This window comes from Cynocephalus volans, chromosome 1, assembly GCF_027409185.1.
Source record: "Cynocephalus volans isolate mCynVol1 chromosome 1, mCynVol1.pri, whole genome shotgun sequence".
Taxonomy (NCBI): Eukaryota; Metazoa; Chordata; class Mammalia; order Dermoptera; family Cynocephalidae; genus Cynocephalus; species Cynocephalus volans.
The window spans coordinates 80,274,553-80,290,239 of NC_084460.1; the positions used below are offsets into that span (position 1 = coordinate 80,274,553).

General features: G+C 32.7%; 1 protein-coding gene across 1 annotated transcript in view; it reads right to left on the reverse strand.

The window, feature by feature from the left end:
- Positions 1 to 202: 202 nt before the first annotated feature.
- The window catches only part of DHX36 (DEAH-box helicase 36), a 55,525-nt gene continuing 40,040 nt past the window's right edge, over positions 203 to 15,687 (reverse strand). The window contains exons 18-25 of the mRNA XM_063099571.1: positions 12,694 to 12,867; positions 12,465 to 12,551; positions 10,487 to 10,570; positions 7,984 to 8,083; positions 7,799 to 7,889; positions 5,094 to 5,214; positions 4,248 to 4,400; positions 203 to 3,724 (exon numbers count right to left, since the gene is read on the reverse strand). Of these exons, the coding sequence (XP_062955641.1) occupies positions 3,539 to 3,724; positions 4,248 to 4,400; positions 5,094 to 5,214; positions 7,799 to 7,889; positions 7,984 to 8,083; positions 10,487 to 10,570; positions 12,465 to 12,551; positions 12,694 to 12,867 (996 nt within the window). The 3' untranslated portion in view covers positions 203 to 3,538. The remainder of the gene's footprint in view (positions 3,725 to 4,247; positions 4,401 to 5,093; positions 5,215 to 7,798; positions 7,890 to 7,983; positions 8,084 to 10,486; positions 10,571 to 12,464; positions 12,552 to 12,693; positions 12,868 to 15,687) is intronic.

Consider the following 15,687-nt stretch of genomic DNA (forward strand, 5'->3'; position numbering starts at 1 on the left):
CCCAGTACTGGCAAGAACATGGAACACTTCAACACTTCACACACTGCTACTGGGAATGTAAAATTCCAAAAAGTTTGACACTTTCTTATAAACACACTTACTATATGACACAAATCTAAATCTTAGGTATTTACCCAAGAGAAATGGAAACAAATAACACACAAAGACTTGTATACACGTTCATAGCAGCTTTATTCATAACAGCAAAAAAATTAAAAATAATTCAAATATCCATCAACTTGTGAATGAATAAACTGCGGTATGATCGTACAACACGACTAAACAATAAAAAAGGACTACTAATACATGTAACAACATGAGTATCTCAAAAGCACTATAAAGTGAAAGAAGCTGGACACAAAAGACTACATATGATTCCATTTATTTGAAATTCTAGAAAAGGCAAAGGCAAAAACTATAGTGACAAAAAGCAGATCGATGGTTGCAAGGGGGTAAAGTGGGAGCAAGGGATTGACTGCAAAGGGGGAACAAGGGAAATTTTTAGGTGATATAGGAATGTTTTATATCAAGATTGTGATGGTAGTAATTACATGACTATACATTTGACAAAATTCACTGAATTAACACATTACACTGGTTAATTTTACTACATATAAAATAATAGCTTAAAGCTTTAAAAAATTATGAAAACATATCAAAATGTAGCAATGGTAACATGATTTACTTTGTATGTCGAGTTTCCAAATATTCTTCAGTGAGGACATAGTTTTAAAATCAGAATAACAATACCATTTTAAAACAATTAGCATATTACAAATATATGATTATGCAACATGACCACAGTGACTTAAAAACAAATACAAACTCAGAGCCAAAACTGGGAGGAAATTTACCATCATTTCCTCTGGGTGAGGAGGTACTAAAAAGAATTTGTTCTAAAGCTTTTCTATAGTTTACAACTTTTAAGGTGAACCATTTGAAAAATGCAGCAAGAATAGAGAATAACTTGTAACAATTGGTATAAGTTTATCTATAGCTTTTGCCCAAATTAATAAATTAGGAAGGCATCACATGAACACTTTTCAAACACACTTTTTAAAGGATTATTCAGTGCTTTATTTCTTTCATCTTTCCCCAAAAGCATAAGTTTCTGTTTCAGGGTTATTTTTTTCAAGTTATCCTCTGTATTGCTGAGAATGGTAAGACAAATATATCTTCTTTCTTAATTTAATGTCTTATTCTTTAAAACCACTAGAGAACAAATAGCTCTTAGACCCAGAATGCACTTTCCACTCAGTAATGCCCTATTTTGTAAACAAAAGAAACAGAATAAATAGCACCTTGAGTTAAAATTTCCATTGTTATCAGCTGTGAAGAAAACATAAATTGAAGGTACAGAAACTGCTTTAATCTCTGAACACCTCATCTATTAAACAATTCTTAAGGAATATTTTTCCCATTCATATGGAGATTAAATATTGGTTTGCAAAAACAGAACTAACTATCTTTTTTACAAATCTTTAAATCCTTTCATCCAAGACCATTTTGGCCAACTGACTATGTGAATTTAAACTGGATAGTAAAAAAGAAAAAAAAGAAAAAAGAAAAAAGCACAAACACAACTCTTATAGAGCAAATAGGACCTGATGGTCACCTTGACTTTAGGGGCAAAGCTAGTATGCCATGAGTCAATGTAAGAATTCAGTGAGACAGATCACTTTTGGGAGACCAGCCAAGACATAGGACAGACAGACAGGTGGCATACATTCCCAGAAATGGGAGTAGTAGCTGAATCAGTGCTGTTAACAGATCATCATAGCATTATCAATAAATACCAGTCATTGTATATGATATTCTTATTCCTTTGGTTTCCTTGCATTTATTGGAAGGCACAATAAAATTTGCATTTTTTAGGGTATAGCAGGATGCTTTTCCTGTTTCTTTCTGCAGTCTGTCTAGTATTACCACTTTTACACCTTTTGTCAGACACAGGCGTTAAAACTATTATATCACAAAATGAACAGAAATAGAGGCCTCAACAAATAACACTCAATAATGGATAGTATACGTTTCAGTTAATATGCTTTCTTCCAAGTTAAAAATACCCTACTACAAGTGGCTTAAATAATGAAGGGTTTATTTAAATCAGTCAGTCCATATGTATGGCAGTTCTAGAGTTGGTTAATTCTGCAGCTCAACAGCATTATCAAGGACTCTAAAGAGTTCTATGGAGCCAAACCTCAGGATATGGCTCTGTGTCCCCTTGTGATCATAAGTTGGCTGCAGCAGTTCCGAGTATCAGATTCAGACACAACAATGCCCAAAGAAAGACAGCAGTTTCCTCCTCTTGAAACTCAGACATCCTTTTGAACGTCACTTAGTTGACACTGACAAAGGTTTTCATACTCATGCCTCAGCAATTACTCATGAGGGAAATAAGATCACACATGATTGTCTTAGAACAACCAGATAGATTCACCCTTGGGGAAGAGTCCAGCATCCCTGAGCACAAAGCTGTGCAGAGAGGGAACTCTTGAACAAGCAAGCACGAAGGGACGGACAAAATGGCTGTTGAACAGCAACAACAGTATTTGTCACAGTCTGATAGGACTGAAAGCATACAGAACATGTTGTCACATTAGCTTCTATTGGCTAAAAGGGTAAAGTAGCAATGAAAAAGAACTAATATAATGGACTGTTATACATTTGAAAAAATATTTCAGGGACAAATAATAACTAAGACTGAGAGAGTACATTCTATGTGCCAGGCACTAGTCTATGTGCTTTATACAAATTAACATGTTTAATTCTCACAAGTTTTACCTGTATTTTATAGATAAGAGGAAACAGAGAGAAGCCAAGTAATCTGCCCAAGATATCTAGTAAGTGACTCTAGTGAGTGACAGAGCTGAGATTGGAACTGAGGTAATCAGGCTCCAGACCCATGCTGTCAACTGCTACCTTATGCTGCAGGGGGTGATGTAAAAGGGGTATATATATATACATTTTTAAGAGTAAAAACATCAAATAAACCATAGAGATGTACAAACCAAGCCAAGAAGTTAGCTGAGATTTACACATTGTACAATTTATTAAATACTGAAATTCATTACAACAAATTAATTTACTTCTGATAGAAGTTTCATTTTTAAAAATGTGGTTGTGTTCAAATTCTTACTTGACACTGCCTTTTGGCTAACCATTCTATTTTTACTGATTCTGTACTCAGTCATTATGGGCAGAAAGACTAATTTTACATAACAGAACAAAGAAATTTCTCAATTGGTGCAAAACTCAATATATATAAGAGGAACACTCCCAAAGTGTGGACATGAGCACAAGAGTATATGACTAGAGAACATATTGCTTTTTATGGTATATTTATAATAGCTATGGATAATATTGTTAAGTCATGCACATTGAGTCTTTACCTCCTACTAAAGCTTTCTATCTTACACATGAAAATTTCTATCTTACACACAAAAATCATGTCCCAGGTTTTGGCATCTAGCCAAAAATTAAACTGTGATGGAAAATGGATATAAAATTGGCTTTTCAGGCCATCACAGAAAAGTTGTCAGCTATAACACCCATCCTGGAATCGTGGTGGTAAGTTCCTGGGAGTTGCCTTTTCCTGTGTTTTGATCAAGTCAATAATAGCTGACAGCACTGCACAGTCTCTGGATTTAGTGTCCTTCCAGTCTACAGGATGAGGACTTTCAATCTTCTCTTGCAGAAGGATATCTAGTTCTTTTCTTAATTCCTAATGATGGAAAAATTACACATGTTCAACAAATGCAGGTGTATTATTATCAAACAATGTAATAAATAAAAGTTACTCTAGCTAATACAAACAGTTTCAAAAGCTAATATACAAAAGACTGAAATAGTGAGCAACCAACTAAAGTGTAGATAAATTCAAACTTCAATCATGCTGAGCCATTTAGAATGGTTGGTCTATTACCACCTCAAAACACAATTCAGAAAAGCTATGAATCAATTTCTCAAGACTATTTGCTCTGTTGAAATAGAGTAAGAAATGTTTAATATATATAACACTTGGAACAAAACGACAAGACCACATGCTGACAGGCATGTAGATTTAAAGATAATCATGTACACAAAGAATGATTACATTTTGTAATGACGAATATGCTAATTATCCTGATTTGATAATCACACATTGTATACAGGTACTGATATTCAACTCTGAACCCCACAAATATGTATAATCAATTATGTTTCAATAAAAAAAAAAATTAAGACAATCATGTAAAGTCAGTCACCTTAACAAGATGAGCAATTCTTGCTGGAGACTGAAAGACAATCCATTCATCTACAGCAATAGTTTCCTGATCATTATCCTTCTGGATAGAAATATCACCTCCAAAGAACAAGAGACAGTACGGGGAAACCTCTGTGCAGTCATATAAGTATATCTGTAATGAAAATTAAAGCAAATTAATACATTCAGAAGTCTGAAAAGATTATTACCACATTAATTCAACAATATCACCAGCATCAATCTATTAGTGCCTTGCTTCAAAAACAGGTTATTAACCTGCTAGTGTAATTACACGTATTAATTTTGAAGAATATAATTTTAAATGAGCCATTCTTGATTAATTCAGAGAACATAGGGGTTTTATATTTTTGTTTTAAACTACTGCACTATTCTTTGAACAAAATATTTTGAATGACTAAACCTAAACACTAATGTACTTAAATTATTTTTATATACCTAGTATTTAAGAAACCATCTTAAATTATTTTTCTAAAGAGAAAAATATAAATAAATGGAATCCCACTTAATATTCTGACGAGTATTTATAAAGTATATTGATATGCCAACAAAATTCTTTATACAGTGTAAACTCTTGTACATGGTAAAATGCCAGTATTTCTTGAAAGAAGGCTCTGAAAAAATTATGCAAATCAAACAATTAAAATGCAAAATTAATTAATTCTTAATCAAAATACCAAGATCCATCATGACAGACCTGCAAATTAAAAGTATAGGTTATTTACTTAAGGAAAAAAATTGTAGTTCAGGTCAGAAGAAAAAAAAAAAGAAAATTTTTGTTTATAATTGTGAAAACAATTATGAAAATACAAGACAAATGTTCACTCACACTACTTGTTCTCATCTTCAGGTGATAGATAAGCCAGTTGTAGTGAAAGTCCGTTTGCTCCACATTAACAGATTTAGGATGAAGAGCAACCACACCATCAGTTTTTGTGTAAACTTTCACCCTTTAAGAAAGTTAAAGTTTGTTAAAAAAAGTCTTCTAAGGGATTCTTTTCCAATCTTTTAAAAACTGATAGATGGGTTTCGTAAAAACCAAACAAACCCCAAAATCTAGAAAAATTCCACAGCTGAGCTCAGTTTATTTTTGCAATATAAAAACTTACAAATTTATATTTGAGGAAAGAGCATAATTTTCTTAATAATATATGGAAAAATACCAGCTAAATATGAATACCCTAAATTATATAACTTAATTCTCTTCTTGCAGGTATAAATTACTCAACAGATTAGAAAGGTGACAGAGTATTCCTTAATTATGTTAATATTTATTATACTATTGAAGGACAAAGAACAAAATAAATATCTGAAATAAAATTATAAGTGGATTCAGACCAAGACAAAAACAGTTTATACATTTTTACTATGACAATCATGATATTGACAAGCAGCTCTCAATTTTTTGCAGAATAACTTTGTGAAATGATCAATTTAAAAATATCAAGGGTATGTACTCAGATGAATATAAAAATAAAATTTTTGTTTAAAAGTGACTTTTCACTAAAACTGTGTTTAAAAAAAACCTATTTTAAAATGTTTTAAATGGTCTCACATTCACTCAAATCTCCCAATTTCAAAACAGCAATATCTGGGATAAATGTATACTGACACAATTCTACGCAAGTCTCTCAATTCCTACGGATCTTTTCTTTGATACTCATATAAATTTTATCTCAATTTATAAGTCTTTAACTAATACTATTCAACAGGGAGATGTTTGACGGCTTATTTTTAATAGTTAATGCTGATTACCCATATTAGACAACAGCATAAAAGCTAATAATCCATTAATTTTCCCTATTTGTTTTTAAGATTATCTTTTTTGAGGTACTACGAATTTATAATACTTCTAACAAATCATGAATCATAGTCATGATTAATTATTCAGAATAAAACCAGAAATTATTTTTTCTCATCTCACAGTCAATTTAATCAATGCCATCCTGCAACCCTGCATCATTAGAGCAGCAGGGATTGGCAAATTTCTATACAGGACCAGACAGTAATTTTAGGCTTTGTGGGCAGTATAATCTCTGTCTCAACTACCCACCTCTAGCATAGCAGGAAAGCAGACACAGATAACATGTAAATGAATGGGTGTGGCTGAGTTCCAATAAAAATATATAAAAACAAAGCCAAAGATCAAAAACAAAGTACAAATATAAAAGGAATGCATTTTTTTTTTCATAAAGCTTTCCCACAATGGCAGAGGGAGATAATAAAATATTTTATTTCAAAGAGTCTCTCTGTTAAGCTACTTGTAAAGTTGTATAAGTACCGCGCGCTAACCGATTGTGCCACTGGAGCTCCCTACTTGTAAAGTTAGGTATAGATATAGAAAAGAATTTGGCCAAGAAAAGTACTTGGATCACTTAAAATGTAGACAGTTCAACCACAGTGATTAAATTTTGTCTGTTACCCATAATCTTATACCCCAGAACAGGATTTTTCAACCTCAGCACTACTAACACACTGAATGGGGTAATTATTTGTTGTGGGGGGCTGTCCTGAGCATTATAAGATGTTTAACAGCATCCCTGGCCTCTACCTAGTAGATGCTAGTAGCAGTCCTCCACTTAGTACAATAACAAATGTCTCCAGACAGTGTCAAATGTTCGCTGGGGGCAAAATCACCCCAGCTGAGAACCACTGCCCTAAACAATGTTTGCACTTTAATTTATCTTTAAAGTCTATATTTTTTCATGTTTATAATCACAGGTTATCCAACTTTTTCATATAAAACATCACTTCAAAGTTTTACAGATTATACTACTGAAATGCCATATAATACGATATAAAACCATAATTCCTCCATTGCTGCTAAATACCTATGTTGGTTGCAATATAGCTATTAAAAAAATTTGAAATTACTTCCTTAGGACATACTCCTCAAATTAAAATATTTATCTATTCATTGGGCCAGTTACTTTTTTAACGACTCCTGATACATAATTTTAATCTAAAGTGCCTTCCAAAAGTTTGATGTACCACTAGCCATTTTGTGATTTTTAGTTTCTCTGTATCCTTACTAGAATTTTTACCAGGCAAAAATATGCCTTGTGTTGTCTCCAATTACTATTGAGGATATTCATATATACATTTGTTAGTTACACTTTATTTCTCAAAATAGTAAAATAATCACAATTTTAATCAAAGAACTAAGTTACAAAATTATCTATTTTATAAGAGGAGGGGAAAAATTCCTGAAACAAAATCTACCACAAGCAATTACTACCCAGGCACTGGTTTTTCACAGTTGGCTGGTTTTTCAAATATTTACATTGGTATCATGTTTTACTGACATTCTTTGTGAATAATGGGTGATTGGAGAGGTGACTCCAGGGATGTGTTGTGAAGGAAAGAGATGCCTGTGTTAAACAGCCTGCCTTCTACATGATCAAAAGTAAAGAACATTTATATAGACCAAATAGGAATAAGAACAAATTTACAATATAAAACCTGTTACATTACATGATTTCAAAAGTTTAAAGAGAGAATTACAAGTAATTCACAATAATCTTCAATGCTTACATTTTTCTTTTTTTACCCAAATTTAGTCTGATTTTAGCAACTTTGGGATATAAGCCAGCACAAACAACAGCTTTAATTATCTTCTCATTATCTATTGGAGACGGGAAGACAGAGGGAAAAAAAAGTAAAATACTGATACAACGGATAACAGTAGCAAGTTATTTACACTGTGTTTTCTGCTTTACCTGAATTTATATTAGCTTCCGGATCTTTAGGATTTCTATTGCTTACAAATCCAGCTCCAAGAAGATGCTCAGCAAACTGTCCTTTCATGTTATGCAGCATCTGGGGAACAATGGTAACAAACAGAACGAGAACACCTTTCACACACAGGGGCTATAAAGCATATGCTCATATAATTTAGTTGTAAGCTTTCCCTACTATCTGAAAACACTTTTACAAAAATGTGATGTTTTAAAAAGCAGGGGCTGGCAAACTACAAAAGCCTGATTTTCTCAATTAAGTTTTACTGGAACACAGCCACACCCATTCATCTACATACTGTCTATGGTGGCTTTTGCACCTTAAAGGCAGAGGTGAATGGTTGTAACAAAGACCATAACGGCCTGCAAGCATAAAATACTAGGCCTTTTACAGAAACATTTGCATGTCATAAGGGATAGCCATTGATGTTTAAGGATTATTCCAAAAGACTAATATAATGTTTAAAATCATTTTCAACCCCTTATTTTGAAAAAATACAAAGCATAAAAAACATAACTAACATCTGTATTTCTATTACCAAGAATTAACTACTTTTAACATGTTGGCACATAAGCCTAAGGCCAGTTTTCTGGGTTTTTTTGTTGTTGTTGTTTTTCAAGAAAAATTACTATTTGAGTAAAAATGATGCACAGATCCTTATAAAGCATTCAAGTAAAACAGAAAAGTACAAATGAAGAAACTTCCTCACCTCAATACTCTTCAGAAATTATTGTGAACTAAGTAAACAAGACTGCAGACACATTAGGAATGTATCTTAACAATGAGATCACAGTATATAAAAATTGTTTTTATAAAACTATCACAATTAATTTTAGTTGAATTTAAAGAAAGTAGAAATTAAAGTCAATAACGAGATGAATCTTTTATTTTCAAAGTCTCAAAAAATATTTTCTAAAGAATCCTTTTTAAGCTTAAAACGAGATTATAAAACAGATTTGATCATATTTCAGTAGAGATCCCCTTCATGAAAGGTGTGACTTTGATTTCCCTACTTAATTTTTCTTAAATTTCTTAATTTTCCTAGCCACCTCCTGGTTTTTATTATCATTTCTTCATATTGTTCAAGATAATAATCTTTACATTCGATTCTGTACGTATAATTCCCAACACTATTTTATTAGTTTATATTTAAGTTATTTCAATGCACACCATCAGTGAAGTCTCCACTCTGATTCATCTCTTAATAGTCATTTCAATGTCAATGAGTTTTTCAAGAAGAGCTCGTGAGTACAGTATTTCTTGAGTGCTTTCTTGAATGCCTGTCCTTTTGTCTTTATATTTGAATTCCTATCTTGACTGAACATGATATTTTCAAACAACACCCAGAATCAGCCACATTTTCATTCTTCTGGTTCATTTCATTTTTCCTGTTTCAAGGAAATGTTCTTATATGTCTCTGAATAAGCATCCGATTACATATGCTTTTTATGTAATAAAAATCCTCATGATGGATCAGTCCCATCTTGCTGTCTATAAGCTTTTTACTTACTGCTTTAATTTCTTTTTCAGCTGCATCCATGACCTGTGATTATGTCAAGCTTTTCTTCTACAGCAATAATTTGTTTTTAAGGGGTGTCCATTTTGTTCCTTGTGATTTTCTTTTGGTTTTCAATTTGTTTTCTTAGATGAACAGTCTTTTCATTCATTCTATTGGTTCATTTTCTTATCTTTGTTTTACTAGACTTATATTCTTATTAAGCTATTCCATATTATGAAGCAATTGGAAGGTATTTTTTGTTGAAATATGCTGTATTTCATCCTTTTTTTCTTTGGCTGTAGTGTCTTTCAGAGTTGTCATAACGCTTTTTCTCATTTTGCTAATGATTAGGCACTTTTGGGTAAGATATGCTAGATTCTTGACTTGTTTACTGCTTTGTAGATTTGTTAAATGTCCAGTATCAGGGTTCAGGCCACATAGCTGGAGTATACGTATTGGAAGGTGAGGCTATTCCTATTTGTACTGGCCTGAGATCATTTCCCCAGTTCAGTGTAGAGTCTGAAGTGCATATGCCCTATTTATTGCTTATTTTCTTCTGTTTTACAAATGCCTGCCACACATTATTTTCAGTACATTAAATCAGAAAAGTTAAAAATAACTACCTATTTGATATTTTTCAATAGATTTTAGATGTATTAGTAAAAATTCTCAGTTTGAATCATCAAAATGGCAACTAGAGGGTGAGAACAGGAACATTAACTGAGCCTTGCTATGCTTTGCTGTTATGCTGTGCAACCTTGTTTCTTTTCTCAGCCATTAGTTTTTTGTTTATTATACTACATTATACATCTTTACTTGTTTTGTTGATTTAATAAAGATTCTCCCTACTATTCTGTATACAATACAAATATACACAAAATTTGTATATATTTGACTTTTGCTACATATCTAATTATATACTATGGAAACATATATTCATCAATTTAATTTATATATGACAATTACCACAAAATATTCACCGTTACCTGCAGTGTGTTTGAAGAAAGAAAATATTCCCAGCAATAGTCCTTTTCATATCGGAAACCACGTCGCCTAGCTTCTTCCCAGCCCTACAGGACAAAGAAATAAAGAAATCTATATCCAACAAGGGATTAATATCCATAATATACAACTCAAGCAATTACACAGTAAAAAAACAAATAACCCAATTAAAAATTGGGCAAAGGAACTGAATAGATATTTTTCAAAGGAAGACATACAAATGCCCAACAGGGATATGAAAAAATGATCAACTTCACTAGTCATCAGGGAAATGCAAATTAAAACCACACTGAGATATCACCTCACTTCAGTTAGACTGGCTGTAATCAAAGAGACAGAGAATAACAAATGCTGGTGAGGATGTGGAGAGAAGAGAATGCTCCTTGTGCTATTGGTGAGACTGTAAATTAGTACAACCACTATGGAAAACAGTATGGAGGTTTCTCAAAACAACTACAGACAGACCTTCCATACAATCCAGCAATCCCACTTCTGGGTATATACCCTAAGGAATGGAAATCATCATGTTGAAGGGATGTCTGGCACTCCCATGTTCATTGCAGCTCTGTTCACAATAGCCAACATATGGAACCAACCTATATGTCCATCAATGCATGACTGGAAAAAGAAAATGTAGTATATATACACCATGGAATACTACTTTGCTATAAAAAAGAATGAAATTCTCCCATTTGCAACAACATTGATGAGATTGAAGAAATTTATGTTGAGTAAAATAAGCAAAGCACAGAGGGATAAATACCGTATGTACTCACTCGTAAGTGGGAACTAAGAGAGAGAGAAGGAAGGAAAGAAAGACCACAGTGGTGCGTTGCACTTGCAGAGCAAGAGAACATACCTAGGGATACAAAGTGGAGTGCGGAAAGGGGGATGGGAAGGGAGGTCGGGGATAATTGGGAGGATAATTGGGTGGGGGACTTGGGGTATAATCACAATTTGTGGTTAACGGGCATGCTGACAGTATGGATCTGGCCATCACACCTTAGGCACGAGTGGTCACAATTTGCTTTGTACTCCATAAATATTCATAACCAATAAAATAAAAAATAAATAAAAAGAAATAAATCTATATTGCTCCTCAAAGTAAAGATTACTTACTAGTTTCTATCTTTATTTTAATAATAATTTAATCTTCTACTGATATTTCATTTTCTTTGTAAAAACTTCAAAGAATTTTCAAATTTACAAACTAAAAAAAAACCCCCACGATCCTAGTTAAGAGATAACCACAATTGAAGTTCCAGACCTTTATACAAATATATCACTATATATAGTGATATATTCATTGTGTATTTCACACAAAATGGCATACTATGGATAATGTATTAATCAATCACCTTCACAAAGAAAATGGGAAAAAGGGAAAGACAGGCTAAATACATTCAAAAGAAAAGACATGTAAACTTTCCCAAAATACGCTGTAGAAAACAAACTAGAGCTATACTAAAAAGTTACTGCCTCTATAAACCAATTACATTAGATTTTGCAAAGATGGATGATAAACGTTTACCCTTGGATAAGCTAGGCTTTTGGGAACAGAAAATGTCTCCCCAATCTGAATTATGTGCATGATTATTATACTCTATCGAACTGTCAATTCTGAATACAGAGGTACTTTATTAATGAATAGAAAAAAACTGTCAGGAATGGCAATATGACAAAAATATAAAGGAATAATACTAAACATAAAAATTGTTCACTTGTTCTATTCTTATCAAAACACACTTTTTTCCCTAAAAGGGCAAATGTAATGAGCTATTACAAAATCGAAATTACGATTTTTTTTCAAATCTTCACCTAATTTTAATATTCTCAGCAATTTATTCCTGATACCTGTAATATAGATTTTAAAAGGTTAATATGTTCCTGTTGTACTGTCAGCTTCGCATTTGAATAATCTGTCACAATCCAGAACTTTTTTTTTTTTTTTTTTTTTTTTACCTCAAATGCATTGACAACTGTCAAGTGGTCACTTTTAGTATCCTTTGCTAATTCCTTTCTTCTTGCATCTGCGATCTTTTCTTTTCCCTTAAAAAAGTAACAAAGGCAATTTAAATTGCTCAGATGCTATAATAGAGAACAGCATTCCAATAAAAAGCTAATTAAAAATGTATCTAAGCAACAACTACTTTCTACATCTAAAAATGCCTAGCCTTCATTTCTTTCTTACCAATGGAATGACAAAGGGATCTTTGAAGCTGAGACTAGCAGCAATAGTGAGAACTGGGTCTAAGCAACAGAACAGAGCTCCAAAAAGAATCATTTTCCCAATATGTGGCTCAACTGGTAATCGTGCTAAATGGACTCCAAGAGGTGTCAATTCTTCTTGTTTATCCAAAGCGTTCTGTAAAGAAAGACTTTATATTTAAAACAGACATTGTAAAGCATTATGTTTACAGCTATCTTTGTTTAATTAAAAGAAGTAACAGTCCACTACGCACTCTCTTAAGTCCAAGTACCCTAATACCGTTCAGCTTTGGTTCTCTTCATCAAAACATAAATTCTGAGGTCAGCAAAGGTTAGAAACTTATTTAAACAGAAACAAAATTATCTACAACTTGGCCTTACTGTAAATGTTAGGAGAGAAATAAAAGAAATACGAACTAGCAAACTTTCAAATAAAGAAAATCACCCAATAAAGTATGGATTGTGGAAAAACAAAAAAAAAGAGACACTATCATATATTTGGAATATGCAATGCATAGCCCCTAGATTCTAGCAATTTAGGTGGCATGAGACAAGAAGGCAAGAGATAAAGAACATATCTAAAACCCTGGAAAATGGGAGTGACTTCTGCTTGGATTCCCTAAGTAACTTGGTCCAACCATCCCACAAAGGACAGGACAGCTAGAAAAGACTGAAGACACTGAGAAGTTAATGTAAGAATTACAAGTCTAGGGCTTGTTGAAGAACAGATGTCCAAGGAGGTGAGCCTAGAGGTTAGGGACAATTTTCTTGGCAGAAGCAACATAAATCTTCCTGGAGGAAGTTATCATCCCAGGCTTCATTCACATTTTCATCTACAAAGCATTGTGTAAACAGACTTTCCAGTACACAATTAAAATAACCAGACATACCAGAAGATACAAAGAAGAAAAAATAAAAAACAGAATCTATAGCATCCCATCAGACATAGACTTCTATTAAACATTTTTGAAGGAATTACCCTCAGTCTTATAAAAACTCTTTCAGAGAAGAGAAAAAGAAATCATAATACACCCAACTTTTGAGCCTACCAAAATCTTGATACCTAAATATAAAAGGGACACTTGAAGAAAGAAAAACTAAATAAACTTACACATGAAAAACAAAAAACAAATCATAATCCTAGCAAGTTAGGTTTATTTGAGGCACGAAAATTGGTTTAACATTTGAAACATCGATGTAATTCAATACGTTAATAAACTAGTCATATCATAATCTCTTCATCAGAAACAGAAAAGGGGTTTAATAAAACTGATTACCCATGTATAATGAAAATTTTAGTAAACTAGGAATACTTTCTTAATGTTGTAAGGGTTTCTGCAAAAAATATCCAACAAACATCATACTCAGTGATGAGCCTGTTGACAGCTCTCCCTTTGAGAACAAGAACAAGACTGGAATGGACACTATCATACAACTTCTGCTCAACATTGTACTGGGGTCCTAGAAAACTGGAAAGGAATAAATAAAACTGTATTATTTAAAGATGTGACTGCGTATGCACAAAAATCTACATATAGTTATTAGAATAAGTGGGTTTTACAGCATTAATGAATACAAGGTCAATATTCAAAATCCAATTGCACTTCTATGTATCAGACTTATAAGAAAATGAAACATTTAAAAGTTAGAGCAGAATCCAAAAATGCCACTAACCAGAAATAAACCTAAAAAAAGATCATAAAGCCCCTATATAGAAAACTCTTAAACACAGAGAGGGTAAGTACCTAAATAAATGGAGGAACAGATCATGTTAAAATATTCTAAAGATGTCAGTTCTCTCCAAATTGATTTACAGATTCAGTGTAAGCTCAATCAAAATCCCAAGATTCTAAAATTTATTTGGAAATACAAAGTACCAAGAAAGGCCAAGACACTCTTGAAGAAGAATGAAAAGACAAAGCACCAAGAAGGGCCAAGATATTTGAGTGATTGGTTCTACCAGACAGCAAGATTTATTACAAAGCTAGAGAAATTAAGGCAGTGTGTGACACTGGTTCAAGATACAAACACAGACCACCAATAGAATAGAACAAAGCCAGAAACAGACACACAAATCCATAGACACCTAACCTATAACAAAGGATGCAAAACAAAGAGAAAAAGAATGAACTTTTCTATAAATGGTGTTTGGTCAATTGGATCTGCATATGTAAAAACTATGACTCCTGCCTTACCAAAAACACACAAATCATATGCAGATGGATTATATAGCTAAATGTGAAAGACAAAGTTTTTTTCTTAAAAAAGTCTTCATAAGCCCAGAGTAGGTACATTTATTAAAGGGCAAAAACCAATAACCTTTAACACTGAAACATCTGACTACATTACAATAAAGAATATTTATGAAGACACTATTAAAAAGAGAAAAGCTGAAAACATAGACACAACTGATAAAAAGCTCAGATGAAGAGTACACAAGTATATAATGATCTCCTACAACCTAACAGAAAAACAGGCACCAACAATTTACAAGAGACTATTCAAGTGAGCAATAAACATATGAAACCTGCTCACAAATTCAATGATAGTCATGAAATGCAAATTAAAACTACTACATACCTACTGGCATGGTTAGAATAAAAGACCAATAATACAAACGGTTAGTGAAGCTACAGAGCAATGAGAACCGTCATCTAGCAGTGGTGGAAGTGGAAGTGTTTCCAACAACGTTAGAAAACTGTTAGGGGTATCTCCCAAACTTGGTCATATACGTATCTTATGATGCACTGAATTCACAACTAAGTATACACCCATGAGACATACTCGAACATGTGAACCAGGCAACACTGAATTCTGAAGAATATTCATACCAGCATTATATGTGATAACCCCAGACTAGAAATAACAAAAATGTCTTTTCAGTAGTCATACAATAAAATATGGCAAAAAAAGAAAAAAAAAAGAAAATGAATGAACTATGGCTGAGAGAAGCAATGCAGATGAATCTCACAATGTT